Source organism: Anopheles arabiensis, chromosome 3 (genome assembly GCF_016920715.1).
Source record: "Anopheles arabiensis isolate DONGOLA chromosome 3, AaraD3, whole genome shotgun sequence".
NCBI lineage: Eukaryota > Metazoa > Arthropoda > Insecta > Diptera > Culicidae > Anopheles > Anopheles arabiensis.
Genome location: NC_053518.1, coordinates 67,194,612 through 67,214,500, shown reverse-complemented (window position 1 = coordinate 67,214,500; position 19,889 = coordinate 67,194,612). Strand labels below are relative to the sequence as shown.

Sequence of the window (19,889 nt, the reverse complement as noted above, 5' to 3'; positions counted from 1 at the left end):
AAATGAGCAACACACGCGGGAAAGGATGAGCGGGGATCGTGAAAGCACATTGTGGTGATTTTTTCAACGATATGTTCTTGCCAACTTACAGGTTTCATTGGTGTGTACATGTTTTCGCCGCCGGAGTTGGATGAATCTTGAGGTGATGGCATGATGGGCGTACCCGGTCCAGGGGGCCCGCTCGGTCCCGGCGGTCCGCCGTAGTTGCCGGGCGAGGACGACGAGTAGTTCATCGGCTAGAGGATCGAAAACAATGAAACACATTAATAACCCGGTTGTTCATATTGAAGGGCGCGATGGCTCAACTCACCGATGACGTGTTCGGTTGCCACTGTGGCCGACCGCCGGCCATACCCATCGGTGGCATACCGCCCGGTCCTAAACTGCTGTTTGGTGGGGGACCGCGCATTCCTGGACCGTACGTGCCCGCTCCCATGGGGCCCATGCCCGGGCCGCGAGGTGGATTCATTCTAGGATTCATGGGACCCATACCTGGAGGGCCTGAACAGTTGTAGTGTGGTTTTTTTGTTTTGGATACATTTGTATTGTTTTTTTTTTATTATTGGTTTGTACGATCATATTACAGAGGAAAGGGTGGGAAAAGAGGCACATAAGGATGGTAGCAGCACGGTGGCACACCAAAGGAGGATGGTATATATAATAATGTAATGGAATGACGGGGATGTATGATGATGCCAAAATCACAATCAAACACAATCAATAAATTGCATTTTTGAGACATCAAAACAAATAACATGAACAAAAACAATGGATGATGAAAGGCCACCAATCGACAAAGAAGAGTAGGATGAATTGACATTAGAAAACGACGAGGAATTTCGTAATGAAACATATTACAAAAAAGCACATTTAAATGAGGATCACAACACACATTTCATTAGACGGTATTGCAATAATGCAATTTTTGGCAGGTTGCAGAGGGGTGCGTGTGGTGATGATGGAGATGGATGCAATATGATCATAAAGGAAGAAAAGAAAAGAGATGGAAGAGAAAAGAAACACATATATGGATTAACACACCGAACTTTTCGTTCCTGTTTAGGCTAAAAATTGCGCGCTGCAAGCATTAAAATTAGGAACAGACAACGCTAAATATGACTGGAAAGGGCAACACAAAGCAAAGCAAGAGGAAACTTATGAAACGCAACGAAACACTACGAAACTGGAAAGGTGCATCAAAGAGGGTGGAGAGAACAGGGCAATAGAGGTTGTCTATCTATGTACAGATAATGTAAAAATAAAACAAAAACCGAATGGATGAAGATGATGATGATGGGAAAAGATGATAATTTTTCTTCTCGTGTTCCACAAACTCACACACATATGGACATTTATTTCTTAAACTGATTTTGGGTGCAAAAATTATCACATGATCACTTTCAAAAAGCATAAAAATCTTTCACCATCATAGCACACACCTTTGATATTCCCAAAACAAATAAACAGGAGAAAAAAACATAAGCGTACCGAATTCGATTGGAAGAGAAAACACATAAAAATAGAGTGCGCAATAGAGGGAAAGATTTAGGATAGAGCTCAATGAGACACAACCGTCATACAACACGTCGTTGAATCGAACACCATTAAGATGGACTATTATCTTTTATCTACACAGTATTTCATTCTGAAATACCATTCCATTACATAGAGGTGAAAGCTTCAACGATTGAGATGACGGCGATAGAGGGGAACAATAGAACAGTGAACAAGAGATGAAGGAGACAGACAACAATTGAATTGAACAGTCCATTGAATGGAGATCGAGCCAAAGTTTACAACATAAATTCTTTCTTCTTCTTTCTTCTTATTCACGCCTTCATTAAAAACTACACACTTTTAAAACCGAATCGTTTACTTTCAATTTGAATTTTGTTCTCCGATTCAATGTACTTTCCGATAAAAAGTTAAAAATATACCAAGAAAAGACCGGGATGAGAAAGAAAGAGTAGAATAAGAAAATTTGGTGCAATAAAAGACAATAAAAGAGCACGTACAATCATAGAAAAGAGAATGTCTTTGTAATAAAATCATGAAACACATAGAAAAACACGAAACAAAATAAAAAATATTAAAGAGGAAGTAACAAAGATTAGTACAAGCAGGTGTGTTATTTCAAAGAAAGTAAAGAGTGTACAACAGGATCGGTAACGCAAAGACAAAACAAACAAACAAAAATAAACAAAAGCTTCAAACAAATACCGGGGCAGCGTTAAATAGTTCAAAAGGGGGAGGGGAGACACATCCACTCCGATGTGACTATTGGTCTAACACTCACAGGAAACAGATAGGTAAAACAGACATACACAAAACAAGAAAGAACAGCAATGTGTGTAGGAGCAAAGTATTTGTTTAACACATAAAAAAACGAAATAAAATACATGAAATCATTTGTAACAACCAAAACAAGTAATGCACAGATAGTGAAAATGGATAGTGTGAGAAAAAGAAAAGAACAGCGCGCACATACACACAGACCAAAACAGGAAAGGTGAATGAAACAGAAAAGAAAACAGAAAGAAAGGGTGAGGAAAAGAAGAGAGAAAGTGTGTGAGTGTGTAGGAAGAAAAGCAATTGCAAAAGAGAGAGAGAAAGAGATAGAGAGAGAGGGAGGGAGAAAAATAAAGAAGGAAAAATGAAACTAAAACAAACAAACGAAAAAAAAAACAGAGTGGTTTTAAGTAGCAGACAAGCGCGACATAGATTGCCTACCTTGCCATGCTACAAAGTCTCCAGCTTCACCTGAACAGAGAACAAAGAACAAAAGAAAACATTGATTCGATTTTATTACAGAGGTTTCGCAACACGGTACACTAAATGACGCCAGCATCGTTTACTGGCGAGCGTTTATTGTTGAGCATACTGTTTTTGGTAGATCGCTGTTTGCCCACAGTAGTATATGGCCGATAGAGTGATCGGAGAGATAGAGAGAGAGAGAGTGAGAGGATCTTGGAGAGTCAGAAAAGGAGTTTGTTTTTCTCTTTTTAAGTACTCTTTCATCCATTCGATTAGGTATTTGATTTATACACTTGTGAGTTGTTTATATTTTTGCTACGTTTAATGAAACCATTTCAATACTGTAACCGTTTGTTATCTTTTTTTGTTTTGCTTTACCAAACTTTTTACACCTATTCCTAGAGTTCTTTAGTTTATACTTCTTGTTTTTCTTCTCACGCAAATGCCATTAAATAATTGGTTACCATATTATTTTTGCACAGTTTTAATGTAAATTAAATTATTAGTATGAGCGACTAGGGAGGTATACAAGCCCATTACTTGGGCCAGGCAAATCAAAGTGAAAGTTGTATAATTTTACTGCAAAACATAAGGATAGGATATAAATTTTGCAAACTAGAGAGAGAGCATGAGAGAGTGATAAGAGAGAGAGAGACAGTATAGTTTTTGGGAATATCAATGGAATACGAAGTTCATTGATAGCAGCAAATAGATTGATGGTAAAAAAGAAACAGAAAATCTTTCGATAACTTAGAGGGATTGGATGGGGGTAGGGGGTGGTGGATCACAGCTCAAAACCAATATAAGGAGGGTGGTTGCAGGTGTTTTGCAATTGGAACTCAACATATTACACTATCCCAAAGACAAAATCGAAAGAGAACGGTGAGGGTAGAGGGACGACTGGTGACGGCGACTGCATAATTATTGGTGGAACAGAAAAACAAAAAAACAACAGAGCAAACCAAAATTTTGTCTGCAAGCAGCTAAACAAAAGGCCTTGGGGTGGTGAGTTTTTTTTAGGTTACGTATGATGTAGGAAAATGGGGCAAAAAAAGTAAACAAAACTAAACGCTTTTGGTTCGAATATTTGCTTTGCGATCACTTTTACGTAACAATGAATGTTTGTTTGGAGAGTTATAGAGAGAGAAAGAAAGAGAGACTTGATAGGGAAGAAGGCGATAAAGAAAGTAAACACGATCTCCAAAAGCACGATCATTTCTGTATTGTTTTGCAATTAATAATCGGCATCAAAATTGTTACAATTATATTGATGATCTTAGTGTTTCATTTAGACAAATTCTAACTGTATGAAGTAAAGCGCGATACTACGGGGTGTTGTCTCAAGAGACAGGGAGGAAGAATAAAGGGCGGACAGGGCGGACAGGGCGGACCGGAGAGGATCATATCTAGTCGCTTCGGATGGGGGTGTAAAATATCACTCTTTTGTAATTGGTGGAGAGAAGAGAGTGTGTGTGTAATGTGGTACACTAAATGATCGTATCCATTTAAAACGCTACCGGACAATGAGGAAGGAATGGAGGCCCAAAATGATCTTACCTTGCCGCGTCGGATCCATACTATTTGGCATCATTGGTTGTCCGGGGGGCTAAAATGAAGAAGCGAATCATTTGTAAGTAAAACTGAAATTTGCATGCTAAGTTGAGCTGTGCGTAACACACGCCTATACTTACACCATTGAAATCGTTTCCAATTCCTTGCGGCATTCTCACTCCCGGCCTGGGTCCTGGTGGATATCGGGGGCCACCCATGAACGGCTGCAATTTAAACAAAACAAATGTTTTATTAAAAAGATTATTTTGCGATCCAGCCGTAGCCCGTAATTGATGGCGATGATGTGATGAATGTTCCGAAAAAGATGGACAGAACCATTAATGCACTTATGAGCAAGACTAACTCCCTCTTAGTCATGTTGTTTAATGAGAAAATGGAGAGAGAAAGTATGACAAATTCGGTTGGATGTAGTTTTTGTTTTACATTCTATTTCCAACGTTTCTGTTTGATTAAATCAAATGTGTGCGTGTGTTTAATGATTCATAAGAATAGAGACTGGATGATAACAACAATTATTTTTCAGTAAAAAAAAAACAAACAAATTTTATTTCATTTAATGATTAAGTGGAAATTGACATTTTATCTTTAAAATTTTGAGCGAAGACGATGAAAAAGGACAATTTTTAACACACACGCGTAACATAAAACCCATGAACTATGAGGGTCGATAGAGGAAACAGACGAACAGGGGAACAACTAAAATTACACAACATTTAGGCATAGAAAAGGAGAGACAGAGCACTGGAAACACAAGCAGGCAAAAAAATGATAAGGAAACGACAACTAATTCTTATAGCGTAACGCTGCGCAATGTAACGCAACGTAACGCAACGTAACGATAGTTATGTTTTTTTTTTATGTTTGCTTGAGGTAACTGGAAAAAATGAACTCATATGCATATGTATGAGTGTGTTTGTGAGTGTGCCAATGTAGAAAATACTTAGTTTACTACCAAATAACAGAGATAGATAGATAATTTGAACATTTATAGACACAGCACAACACACAACACGGAATACACATACTTTTGTGCATCATTCATTCTCAACAACGAAACAGTTAAACACATACAGATTAAACACAACACAAAACGAGCGATACACATTGAACGAACAAACGAATGGACGAATTTCAAAACGGTTTCTAGCAATGGTTTTAAGACACCAAAACTGTGTACACAGGAAAAAATAAATGGGATAACCACACCATATGATCAATGCGTTGATGAGATGAGGGGGGAAGAGAGGGTGGAGTGAAATGTACAATGTTACAATGTTCTTGTGAATTAGTACCAATGCAATAATGATAATCCAAGTGAGGGAGAGAGCAGTATTATGGACGACGAAGCATTGTCTGCAAATTGGCGGTTACATTACTCTCCCGGGCAAAAGGGAATCCTCTTCCAGGAGGCAGCTTCCCCGATGTGCACATGCATGTGTTTTCTTTTGCGGTCATATCTCCCCTGTTCTATGTTTATTTTTGAGTGTTTTATACTAGACCAATTTTAAAAGCGTTTGGGTTTTATTTCAAGATGAATTAAACGATCATCTTCTATTGCCATTTTAAGGTAATTTTTATTCAGAGACAAAACGACGATCTCTTTCCACTCTGACACTGATCCTTTTCTGCATGTCAGAAAGGACGGGGAACGATGCAGCGGGGAAGAGGGCTGGTTGGGAGTAGGACATTCGACGTAGTTTTGTTTGTTTGTTTTGTTTTGTTTTTAAATACTAACCTGACCGCTCATCAATTGTCCATGCGAGTTTGGAGGCTGTGGATGTGGGGACTGCTGACTACTAGGGTGTGAAGGTTGTGATGGCCTAATGGAGGAGTTCTGCAAAAATAATCAGTAATAACGACACACATTCACGAAAAGAGAAAGAAAAAGACACGAAACACGCAAAAAAGAGGGGAGGAGGGAGTGGGTGGGAGGGTGGTGGTGGGAAGAATTGGGAAACTAATAAAACACGCATCAATACAAGTAACGGACGTACCAGTGAGCGGGCAGAAAACCACACGCCCAGCGGAAAATGCAAACACAACTGCTAAAATATAACAAACAGAGGCACACAACACACCGAGAGAGGAGACCAACGAAACAAAATGCAACTCTCTACATTAAAATATTATAGGAAAACAAAAAAGAACAACCAAATAGAATAATTTGCATGCGGCTGAATCAAAAGTGACATTCGTATAAAAATAAATCGTTTGAAGGATAAAGTTAATAACGAAGCTTTGCAACTGTTGCAATTGAAACAGTATTTACAACAAAATATAACACACAAAAATATCTAATAAGATTAAATTTCCAACCCATTAAATTTCAAACTCAAATGTTCAATAGGAAAGTGTAAAGCTATACGAGTTTAAGAGATATTTACAATATGATTCTAGTTGAAATCGCATGAAATTGAATATACCTTTCCTTATCTGCTATGCAATCTATGAGTAAATACAATCAATTAACCGTTCAAATGAAAACGAAAAGAGGAAAATAGGAAATTTAAACACAACACAACAGGTTTCACTCACTACACCATGCATATGAAAAAGGGAGCAATTTCCTTCACTATACAGCAGCCCAATACAATTGTGCTAAAGACAGACGACCAATCACCTTCTCACTCTCCCTCTCTCGCTATAGTAGATTCTAATAACAATAATAGTAAATGAAAAGCAGCGATAGGTGCAACCGATAGTGTTATATTGGACCACACCATAAATATGATTTAGCGAATAAGCAACACACATACACTGCAGAGGGGGATCTACATTACTCTACAGCAGCACACCGTTATCATCCCTTACCACAAACACACATACACACACATATGGCACACAACGGGAAAGACGCGACTCCAGAACAACAAAAAACACACACATATCGTAACGATATTTAATTTTGACTTTTTCTTCTTCAGTTTTAGTTCTTGTAATGTGTGTATGTGTGTGGATGTGTGGTGCACCTATATTGCACCTAGGAGTGTGTTGCAACCCTGCTAAGAATGATAGCGGTATTATAATGTTTGTGTGAGTGAGTCTGTGTATTTTCCATATGTCGTGAAAATGGTTATGGTGAACGGGCGCGCGCAAACGGGCGACGATATAGGGTGGCTGGTGGTTGGCTGGATGTTGGTGGTGGTGGTGGTGGTGGTGGGATGGAGTAGAATGAACCCCCCCGGCCCTCATGAAATGGCGACTGGGGGAGGGGTGGAGAGGGGAGAGTGGCAACTTACCGGAAAGAAGCCTGAAGGTGCCATCGGGCCGCCGGGCATGCCTTCGTTTGGTGGTAACTGTCCCAGTGGGCTCGGTGCCGGGCCGGCATTGTGTGCTATTCCGTTCACTCCGTACCCTGAACTCACGAAACCCTAAAATGCGCAACAAAACACAGAAAATGGTTAGAACGAGCAGGGAAAGAGTGTGGCTGTGGAGAATGGAAGTTGGAAATTTTCTTTAAAACAATTGCTGAAACCTCAAGGAATTCGTCAACTACACGCGATCGAAGATCTTCGACAGCCCCATTCTGTGATGTTAAATTTTGATTTTTCCGAAATAAAGAGAAGTTCGCGATTGGACATCTCGGCAGACTAGACTACGAAACCCAGGCGAGAGTTATTCCACAATATTTAAATCATCTTTCAACAAAACCTCAGGACAACTCTCAAAACCCCTGGACATCAATTGGAGACCTCTAGAGGTATTTGAAAATTGAAAATTCGCTTGCCTGTCGCCCTCCAAAGGAGATCGTCCAAAAACTTATCGTCATTCTCTTGAACGCTTTCATCCTCAAGTACACCAGTCGTCGTCATCTCTTCAACCCGAATGACCTCAATTGCAGCTCGACATGAACTCTACCGTTCCCGATGTGCAGCAGGGCTCAGAGCACACACTATTCGTGGGCTTTCGAAATCGCTGCACTACCGCGTCAACACAATAATAGTTTCCCCCTGTGTGTTTAGTCTCTCCTTTCCTCTCTCTCACACACAGATACACACACACTATCCTCTATTTGTGTCTCGTCGCGGGCGGCCGGACGGGCGCGCTCCATTTCCAATCTTTTTCATTTCACACCGCGCCGTTACATCCATCTTTGCATTGGAGAAATTTACAGTTTTTCGTTCGCTTTTCCTAGCTTTCTAACGGTTGACCACCATCATCACCGCCGCACAGAGGTAGCACGAATGAACGAGAAAGCATATACAGCCCTGTGTAATATTAATGACTACAACGGGGGCCCGGTCGGGATGGAAAACGTTACTATTGACGAACAACTTCCTAACGGGCCTAAAAAGACGGGAACTTACAATAGATTCCTCCTCCGGCAACAGATTCTAACACCGTGTGCTGTGTGTGTGTGTGCATCAGAACGGTAGATCGTGAAGGTGGCAACTTAACTTCTCCCCAAAATATACTTACGTAGTCATGAAATGCTTTGGCCTCGGATGAATGCTCGCAGGTGTCCCGTCGCTCCGGTGCCGCACAGTAGAGATCCCAGAAGACACACCACCACGAATGCAGGAAGCCCGGTGGTTCGCCTAGTGTGATGTTTTTCTCCCATCGTATCTGATGCGACGACAGAGAGCGGGAGAGAGAGAGCGATAAGAAACATTAAGGATCAAGAGGTAAATGGCAGCAACCGTCGAGATGCGTCGCCATCCGTCACTCTTCTGTGCTTGGATTTGGATCACAATCAAACGCACGAGACTTTCACAAAAATCCAGAGCATAAGTACGACCCGATCACGACGATCACACATCACAACGTGTCTCATCTCATCTTCTTCGTCGCTGCTTTACTTACCTCCGATAAGAATGTTTGTGCTGCTTTCGATGCTCCTACGTGTAATAAATATTCATATACATAAAGTGCAATTCTGCGAGAGGGAAGAAAGAAAACGGAAAAGAATTAGTCAAACATCGAACGGTTGGAGAGAAATCGGCCGCTTAACTGTCGGTAAAGTAAGATGTAAGTCAACTACGAAAAAGGGTTACGAAAGGAAGATGTGGCTACGGAGAGCTAGCTACAACAGATCAACAGAAATCAACGCATTAAAACAATACATAATTATCCTTCGTTATCTCGCAGTTTCACGCATTTCGCGTCAAGTCTCTGGATGAGGAAGGAAGAGGTGCAGCACCACCGCCACCACACCTTCTCGATCGGACATTATCGATGGACGCGCTTTGGTGCCTGCCTGCCTGCGGAGCATCACCATCCAGACACAATCATCGTACTACAGGGGAGGGTGGGATGATCATCAATCCCTTTTCCAGCTCAAAAAATCCCAATTAAAGGAGAAATACCCATCACACGTTGGCAGAGAAGGAGCCGCATCAACCCGCATCCGGAGCAGAACAGTACACTAACCATGGAACGATGGCTTCCTTCGCCGGAACGATTTACTGTCATCGTCTTCTTTGGACAGCACACCTCGAAGGACAATCGCTAAGACAAGCGGTCGTGTGCAGGAACAAAAAACACTCTTTTGAAATGAGCGTGATGATCGATCAGAGTGACAAGGGATGTTTTTATAAAAGAAGATTGAGACAATTTCAACAGATCCAGGAAATGATTAAAAACGTTAGATCAAGACTGAACTACAATATAGCGAGAAAAATAACACATTATAGTTAGTGTCTCCAACTGGTCTGCTCTTCTAAAGGCCGGATGTCTTGGTTCTATTTCAATACGGACCCATTCGTAGGAATAAGTTTTATTAAACCTGTATATGGACCGTTACGTGACTGCCACTGGTCGTTGTCATCAAAAAGATGAATAAGTTAATTGATAGATTTTTGATTGAAAAGAAAATTTTTTAATTGTTTTAATTTTTAATCGCTATCCCAATGTTAATGATGCTAAAAAGCTTCAATTTCAAAAGGCATTACATACATTAATTAATGTCAAACAGCAGAGCTTAAACAATCGAGTATGCCCTAAAATCCACCCAAAAATAGTAAATACTTTCCATTATTATACACACATGTGGTGATCGTTGTCTTCTAGAAGTCATCTTGTCATTGTTCAACACTTGCAGCAAATTTCTCAAATCCCACGGGAATCGATCCGACGACTATCAGTATACAATGCCGAGCTGTCAAAACGCTCGACCATTCCACTAACCGGCGTAGTAAGCGCTAATGGCCTATAATAATGATAATCCACCTTATGCCCATTGATGTGCATGAGGATGAGGCTTGTCGCAATTGTTGAAAATGTTGGTTAAATAAAAACAAATTTTGTGTATAAAAATTGGTAAATTCGATAAAAAATGCATTCACAAGTATATGAACAAAATTCAAAAATATTTATTTAAGCTTCTAACCCAACAAAAAATGCTCCAAAAATGTATGATTTTACCATTTTACGTTTATGTCATCAAAAACCGCGCTGCTGCTTTAAACAATCTCCACCTCTGCCGCTAGTCTTAAGCTTAAAGATTTTGAGTTACGTTGTCTACCGCTCACTGTGGCGCGCGTCGTTAAGCCACTTCACTTCTACCATCACATCGCAGTCTACGCGCCTGGATCGCAAATCAGCTCGAGATGATCGGCCCCAGGAAGCAACACAGAGTTTGGTGGTGGAATTGGACGTGGCGCGCGATCGTCGCAATGAAAATGACGATCGGTCATCAAGAAAAAGCGGTCATACTCAGGCAGCAGCAGCAGCACCAGCACCAGCAACAAAAACCATCGCTAAGAAACCAGTCAATCTCCCAACAAAACCCGGAGAAGAACACGCAAGACATCGTGCCGCGCGCGCGCTCAAGACGAAGGGAGCAGCAGCAGCAAAGAGAAAAGTAAAACAGGTTTTTGGGCGATCTACGGAACGATGATACGTGACGGGGCGGCAGCGGCGGACGGGTGGAAGGTTTTTGCTTTTATTTCGATACTCGATGCTGCTGCTGTGCTTGTTTTACGTACCCCATTGGCGATACGTAATATGGGTTTATTTTTGCACACTATCCGAGAAGCTTTCGCGTCTTATTTTTCGCGCCACAGTCTGGGCCCCACCAGAGCCGAGTTCTTGTGCGCGTTGTTGGAGGCGGTTGGTGCTGCTGCTGCTTCTCACCTGTGCATACACACTGTTATAACCCCCACAAGCGTACATAAAATGCTTCTATGTATGCACAAACACACGCACAGTGGAGAAGAAACTCTAGGCATCCAATGAACCTCCTCAAAAAAAAAACCACACGATCGAACATATTTGGAGAAGCCGAGAACTGGGTTTCAACATGTAAGCAGCAAACAAGCAAACTAACTGGAAAAAAATACATCGAAAACCGTATTTCTAGGAAACACAGCTATCTTGCGAACCGATTGCGCAGAACCGATAAAAAATGGGGTAATTTTTTTTGCGCTCAAAGTTCGAATTTGGCCTTCAACCGGTTGACTATTGGTGTTGCTCAACCACACAACCCACAAGGCTTTCTCCTATACTGTTGTTTATTTTAATTATAATATTTAATAATAAAACAGATCCAAATTTCAAGGATTTTAACAGATTTTCATTGAAAATTGGACGTATTTTAGATTTTTTACAGTCAACCAACAGCAACGCAATTGTATCTCCGCAGCTAGAAAAGTTCGTTCATAACATCGTCCACAGCAAATTGTTTATTATTCTTTCCCTCGTCTTAACATCGTCACATATCTTGGGGTTTTACCGGATATGGGGTGACTGAAGGGTGTTCCGGGAGGGCGGGAGAGCGGCGCCGCTATTGCTTATCACACCGAAGGCCTTCTCCCTGTTGCTCTCTCGCGCAGCGATGTTGATAAGACGGGACCCGTCCACGGCTAACCAATAGCAACATCAGCATTATTAAACGCAAGCATAGAAGATATTAAGTACCTTCACTGCCCACCCCCTGCACTTTCATCGCTCGTCAAAGCTTCTCACACAAGCGTGCGCGGCTCGCCAAATTACGCGCTCGTCATTACGAACTTTAACGTCAAACGCTGTTGCTGGCGTACTCATTTCGACATGTTCATGTGATTGTGTGTGTGCTTGGAAAGCAGATAAGACAACTGGCCGCAATTCAGCGCCAGAGACCTTGAGGGGAAAAAAGGTCGGAGACATACACCTAACACTATGGAGACATCTTGCCAGACAAAACGAACATTTGAAGTCTATATTAGATTAGCATGGGGCTAAATAATGCACAATCGTTAATTAAGCTAATGATCGTTTTTAAGCTCTAGACTAAATATTTACAATTGAATCGTATGTGCACACATTACTAAGAAAATCTGTTGACAGAATTAATCAGAGACAGTCTCCCGCATATCATCATTGTCCGGGGTAAAGTGACCCATCAACGTGAATAATGAACCTTATTTTGTCCACACGCTGCACTTAATGAATGCAATAATTCTTATTAGCATAATTAATTACATATCCGTTTTGTTGTAGAGAAGTGCACGCTTTCAAAGTGTCTTCTCCTTCTCTGGGTGTGTTTGTTCTCAAGAATCTTTCTGGATTATTAATTAAGTGAAGTCATAGATATATGGTGGCATGAAATAGCGTGTTGTTTCAAATCCATCCTTGTGTGTTTTATTGAGAATTGCAAGATAAAACGTTTCCTGAGAAAAACAACCACCTTTCCCTATTGGATTAAATTGAGACTTGAACTCGTGACATGTGACACAACAAGTATCAAGTACCAATGGGTTTAGCACTGCACCACGAGGGCTCCACAGAATTGGAACGTTATTAATCCGTTTTTAGTGACGAGTAAACATTTGACTGATCAGTTCCAATCGATGCATTAAGAACTATGTATCAAATTATCGAATGAATTGCCGACGAAGCTCAAATAAAATTGCAAAAGAAGCATTTCTACGTTTTTCAGGATTATTTTATTCAGATTTCAGTCAATGTCAAGAAAGAGCTACACATTGCTCATTCCTCATATCAAAAGTTTATCAATTTTGCATTGAAAAATCTCCATTGTAGGAATATAATCTACCAGATTATGAGCTACATTAGAATGAACCAGCATATCAACTGTCATCTGCTTAAACAAATGGTAAAAATGTCTGAGAACTGTCTAAAGATGAAAATTGATTTTGAAAGCAATCTAAACCACAAATAATACAAGGAGTTTCATCCTTACACAAATTAATGCAGACTAAAGTCATCCAGCGAGCACATGGGCCTTATGAGCTCACTTAAACATCAATTCTAGCTAACAAACATTTCTATTTAAGAACGACTCTTTCATCTCGAATGATAAGCTTCCCTGCGCTGCACATTCCTCGCTAATGAATAATTAGAAACCCAGGGCCATCATTACACACATCTTCATCATTAATCCAGCCTATTTCCTTTCCAGTTGCGCCCTCCCGTTGGCCGATTACCGAGAATGATTACCGTAATTTTCGTTCTTTTCGCGCAAAAGCATGATCCAACGGAAGGAATGCTTTGCCGTCTAAACAAATCCGCAATTCACCTTCTCCTCACCCACTCACGCCGCACAATCGAATCTCGGACCGGAACACCACCGCCACACAATAACCAGCTGTGCAAAATAATGTTGGTAATGGGGAGTAGAGGTGAGGGGAGGGGGATCTTATCAGTTGTTTTGACGTTTTGCAACAACAACAACCACTAACTGGAAATTCCCGCCCTACACTTATCACTCTATCTCTCTCTCTCTTTCTCGATAGTTGTTTCATTTAATCCTGAAAAGGGGTAGCTCACCAGCGATAGCAGTCATTGCAGCGACACATTTTCTATGCGAATTTTTTGCCCTTAACATAGCTAAACAGCAAAATTTCCATTTCAAAACTACAAATATTTCTAAAAATGCATGTACCGTCTTTGAGCAAACAGCCACCATCAGAAACAGCATCAAATAAAATCGGCTCATAAAAACGGGCTCTTCGCGCACCGCCGCCAAAAACGCATCTTCGCAAGCGCGAACTTTAATTGCATTAAAAAGAAAAATTCGCTACCATTCTTATTAAAGCTGCCTCCCTCCCGGCGACGGTGAAATGGCGATGATGATGATGATGATGATGATGGTGGTGGTGGCGGCTGCTGGCTCTGTCTACTAGCAGCACCACGCACCACCACATCACGTGGACAAAACGATGTTGTCCAAACAGCACATCCCTGTGTCTCTCGCTCTTCTTTTGCAAACTCCACATCCAACAAAACCAGCGAAAGAAATATTTGTCCAGCTCCCCGACTCTTCCTTTAGGGAGTAGGTCTCTCTACTCCTCTTCCATAACTACCCTACAAGCGCCCCATGTACACCTAGGACACCGTGGAGAGCAAGAGCATCACTTCTGAACTCTCAACACCACCTCCTTTTCCTCTGCTGTTCCTTCTTCAACTCCCCACGATCAGTGCCGTTGGTCCTTTGTGCAAGCATTCGTCAGGATGCATCCTCGCTCTATGTGTCTGTGAGCACGGATGCCAGGATGTTTTCTCTCATATCTCGCTCTCTCCACTAAAAAACCACCCCAAAAAAAAAAGCTTCAATTTCTCACAAATTCGGAGAGAGAGAGATTCGATGTGTTCTAGAGGAGAGCGGAGCATAGATCTGTGCTATATACCCAGAGTGTAATATATGTACACCTTGAGAGCTGTGTATATACTCACAGAAGCGCACTAGACCATACCACCCTTCTCGAGGATGGAGGATGAGTCCATTTACGTCCATTTTTTTTGGTACGGGAGAATCAGCCCTCTCCTGCTACGGCGCTGTACATAAAAGGACACTGGCGTGAAGATAGTTACAGCATAATTTATGTATCTCCCAGTCACTCACCGGCAGCACCAGTACACACTCACACCGTTTCGTGTGCGTGTGTGTTATGGGAGGTTGCCCGCTCCCTTCTCTCATTAACCCCAACACACCCCATGGTTGTCTCGTCGGGAAATGTGAGTTCCACGACATAGTTTTTCCGAGGCCGGTGACGAGCAGATGGGGCAACAATTAACAGAGATGGGGCAGAGCAGGAGCTGGGTGGGTTTTGGTGTGCCGACTGACTCCTGAAATGCTGCTCGCTCGGCTCACCAAACGGTCCCCCCGCCACAGGCTCGCGTGAGTAGGAAAGGTTATTCAATAACGCACAGGCAAATAAGCATACACATGTGGTGTGTGCTGTGGGTGGCTTGAGGGTGGATGATAGAAGGAACACACACACACACACCACAGGGCGTCGCGCGCGTACACAATCACAGATTTCTTCTTTGACAGCAGGGGAGGGCACACGCAGGAATACAAAAATATTGTGTGCGCGCTTATGCTCTGGTGGGAATCGATTCTCACGCAAGGGGAAGGGGGGTGCGGGAATATGAGAATAGCAAGGACCTCCCAAAACCGTTCCCACACACCTCAACAATTCGCTGCAGGTTCTCTCATGCTGCTACTCGTGTCTATTCTCCTCCTCTGTGCGATCAAAATCGGGAAATCGATCCATCAAAAGCTGCTGTTACTACACACACACGCACACATGCACGCAGGCGGCGGCGGAAAAGTTTCGTTCGGCAGGACTTTTCAGGAGCCAGCAGGTTTTTCTTCTGCGGGCAGGTTGGTTATTACCTTAAAAACCTGGGAACCGTGCAATTAGGGCGTGTAGTAGTCGCTTTAATTTGATCAACAGAGCGATTACATTAGTTTAAGAAAATACTAAAATATTTAAATAAACTAGTTCACAAGAGGTCTCGAAACAGTGGATGACTTTCTGGATATTAGGTCAATTTTAGTATTTTGTAGAACCCATTAATTCTATGCTAGTTGCTAATTAACCAGTACAAAGCGTTGAACCAAGAAGAAAACTCTCAAAAATAGGAAAACCAAAAAGATCTTTACTCTATTAATTGATTTTTACTCAAAGCTATTCAAACATTGTCAAGCTTCTGGTGAGTCGACAGACGATTATTGGGATGGCCGTTAGGTCTAATGGTGTGGACGTGTCGGTTTTAACAATTCCAAGAGTGGTTGGTTGATTTTTCTTCTAGATCAACCCTCCTCCCCCGTTGGGTATGACACTTACTCTTTTTATTATTTTATATACGCTCTACTCTGCTCTGGTCTCTGCTTTGGACGTTGGGACATCACTGATGACTGAATGATGCACTCCCCATCAGCAAGGTTGCTACAATTCTGCCTGTGTAGAGGAGGACCTCGGTCCATACGAATCTTACCAAAGGATCGTATGGTTTTACGTTCAATTCCTCGAAACTGGCTAGAATAAGCAAAGCAGAACATTTAAGTCTGGTATAGCCCTATTTAATACTAGCATGACCACTCTAAGGTGTCATTAACAACAACAATCATGATCAAATTTTTGGAGCAATTCATTGAAATTTGTTTTTGCATTCAATACGGAACCATAGATAAGAAGTATATGTAATCAACATACTTGAAAAATAGACGTAATGGTTTCGTAGTACATTCTCTAGTACCAACAGCATAAAGGTATTCTTCTTGGTGCATACAAAACTGTGATACTTCACACAGCAAGTTTTCTTATCCTCATTTTTTTGTATTTATAACGAGTCAGTAATTACTCAATATACTGAATTTTTTGCCATTATTTTACTGAGTTTCACCAAAAAAAAACTGAAAAATATACTGAATTTCAGCATTTTTGCCATTATTTTACTGAGTTTCACCAAAAAAAGAATTCGTTTATGTTTTAACATAGTTCACTGAAAATTCAAAAAAAATACAATCCATGGGATTTTAGAAAAAGAAAATTTGCTAATATAGGGACCCTTCACGATTCTAGTCAAATTTTTGTATGGAGTTTGACATAGCATGTTTTTTATAACCAAATGAATGATGGCTGAAATTTCAGCCTACCAACTTAAAACGGAAAGGATCCCTTAATCCTATTTTTTATTGAGAATGGAGCAATCAAAAATCCTGTCAAATTGTTCTGTCTGTCAGAACATCACAACAAATTATAACATGATGCCCACTTGTTGTTCGTAGTGTGCTAAAAAAGAGTCAACTTTTAATCGCTACCAATTTCTGAACAATTAGTAATATCAGAATGACTTTACATAGGTTTCAGTAAACGAGCTGTCACTTTGGTCTGGGTCCAACTGAACTGAATGACTAAGAACACTTTTTTTACCGAGAAGATTACTGCATTTTCAGCTCAAAAAGTTTCAGCAAAATATATTGTTTGTAATTTTTAAGAATTCAATACACATGTATGATTGATATTTTGTCAACATTTTCAAAAAATGACATAAAGACAAAGGGCGAAGCATTCACAAGTATGATATACAGTTGTTGCCGATAAATTTTGGCTCCAACTCCCCTATTTGTGTCTCTAAGGCATCAATTTAACGCTTTATTTACAAAATTAATAAGTTGATTGATAATAATTGCATTGATAGACTTCAAAACATAACAATTATAATGCCAATTTTGGATGTTTTGATGGAATGAAAAAAGTTGGCATGTATTTTGAGGTGCAAACAATGGCTTTGGAATTTATAAAATTGCATTTTTTTTTCCAGAAAAAAATCAAATTCCACGGTTTTTATATTGTTTATGTGATTTGAAATTGCAATTGTCTAAAATCTACTCAAATACCTTGTAAAAATGAACATATTTCCTACAAGGGTAAAAAAATATGACTTACAGACAAAAATAGATGCGTTAGAGTCAAAATTTTATGCGCACTGTTTTGAAAATTGATGTATTAGAGGCAAAAATTGATGCTTTAGAGCCAAAATTTGGTGACAACGACTGGAAGCGCAATAATTCAACTCTAAAGCTGTCAGCATTCAATTCGGCGAAACACAACTATCTGTTAGATACTGAAGAGAGATGTACACATCTGACTCAGTGTGCTCAGTCGGTAAGGTTTAATCCTGCAAGTGAGCATATGGTTTCAACTCAACATGAAGATTTTATACGAATTTTGATTCTTTTTTAGGATTTTTTTTTTCACATTAAGTCACTAGGCAGCTTGGACTTTGGAGTGATAGTAATTGGAGTGGAAAATAGTGAATCATTAGTCGTCAAAGTGAGATAGAGGTGAGTTGAATCGCAAACGAGTAGTAGTAAAATGATTTGTTTATGGAAGTTTTGTTGCAGTTAGTAAATTATAGAATTTGAACTGCTCATTCCATGAGAAATGCCAAATGTCAATGCCTAAGGGAATAATCTATTCCCTTTTCCTCTGATCAGTTCTGCAAAATAGAAATAGAATTCTTCTTAACAGATATATTTAAAGCGTTTAAAAAATAAGAAGCCCCTAGAGACCGAGGTGAAGAGAGTTCGACCTCAAGGTAAAGGCGTAAAAACAAAAGCTGCATCACCGTGTTTTGGCCGTCGGTTCACATCGTGGCCAGTGACGAGTGTGTCTTTGGGGTGGTGGGTGATACGAGTGGCCAGAAGGGGAAGGCGTTTGTTTATCGATCGAGAATCGGCAAACTCCGGGGCCGCTCTTCGGGGCCAACAACACAGCCCCAGCAGCGCCTAGTGGTGCTGTCCGTGTGTGTTGCCGCCGCGCACCGAATAGTCGAGAGCACATTCGAACAAGCGCAATATGGTCCGAGGTCGTCGTCGTCGTCGTCGTCATTCGTTCACAGTCCAGGCAACCCAACGGAGACAGACAGAGCTAAAGAGAGAAAGAGACGTAGAGCACACCCTTGCGTCGTGCGAGGGTGACAGCGAATATGTTGCAATCCATGCCTTTTGCGGGAGATACTGAGCTGAAGTACGACACGCACTGTTCCAAGCGTCTTCGTCATCGTGCGAGCGGCGACAAGACAAGACACAAGTGCCTTCCACACACTCCCATGTACAACACTATCCGTACTCAAGGAGGGATGCCCGGGGAAGGAGGAGTTTCTTTCGCTGCAGTGAATGCCGCGATGTAAACAAAACGCCTTTCTAAGCTGCCCCAAACGCCCCGCCGTCTCCCCACACACACTCGTCCGAGGTCTAAGATCTGCTCGTATGGCCATTCGCCAAGGACCAACCGGAGTGTGTTGGCAAGCGCATTCAACGTGTGTGTGTGTCACACGCCGACTGTGATGTGACTTTTGGGTTGCCAACACGAGGAGATGGTTACAAAACACACGTTTTGGCGAACAAAACGCAAAGGTAGGCTCATGACCGTTACACAACACACCACCCCGCCGCCTCCCTCTACGTGATACGTTTCCTCCCTCTCACCCCACTCCGCCCATTCCATCTTCCATTTTCGCCCTGTCCGAGGGAAATTCCTTTAGTAACAAACACACAAAAAATAACTGAACAGAGCGAGCCGCCATCACCCGCCATCGTTGGACGTGTGTGTGCGCGCATTACAGCGCCATATCTTCTACGTCATTACTTTTTTTGCGCGACCACAGAGACGAGAGACCGTTGAAGTGAGAGAATGGAAATAATGCGAAATAAAATAAAAGAAAGAAATGAAGGGATATTTTTAGGACGTCCAGGGAGGAGATCCACAAATACAGACAATAAAGCGCACATGAAACTAGCTATGAGGGGGGGGAGGGTGGTGCCGGATGCCACCAATACCACTCGCGACACACCTGGGGAAGAAAGGAAGCGTTGCTTCTGAGCGCCA

General features: G+C 41.4%; 1 protein-coding gene across 11 annotated transcripts in view; it reads right to left on the bottom strand.

Annotated features, from left to right (window-relative positions):
- The window catches only part of LOC120904019 (single-stranded DNA-binding protein 3), a 35,562-nt gene that overhangs the window by 5,550 nt on the left and 10,123 nt on the right, over positions 1 to 19,889 (bottom strand). For 7 of the 11 annotated variants that reach the window (XM_040313726.1, XM_040313727.1, XM_040313731.1 and 4 more), the window contains exons 3-11: positions 9,130 to 9,202; positions 8,746 to 8,892; positions 7,566 to 7,697; positions 6,062 to 6,160; positions 4,446 to 4,529; positions 4,312 to 4,360; positions 2,731 to 2,760; positions 311 to 501; positions 90 to 236 (exon numbers count right to left, since the gene is read on the bottom strand). In XM_040313726.1, the coding sequence (XP_040169660.1) occupies positions 90 to 236; positions 311 to 501; positions 2,731 to 2,760; positions 4,312 to 4,360; positions 4,446 to 4,529; positions 6,062 to 6,160; positions 7,566 to 7,697; positions 8,746 to 8,892; positions 9,130 to 9,202 (952 nt within the window). The remainder of the gene's footprint in view (positions 1 to 89; positions 237 to 310; positions 502 to 2,730; positions 2,761 to 4,311; positions 4,361 to 4,445; positions 4,530 to 6,061; positions 6,161 to 7,565; positions 7,698 to 8,745; positions 8,893 to 9,129; positions 9,203 to 19,889) is intronic. The other 4 variants (XM_040313728.1, XM_040313732.1, XM_040313730.1 and 1 more) reach the window with 4 other exon arrangements.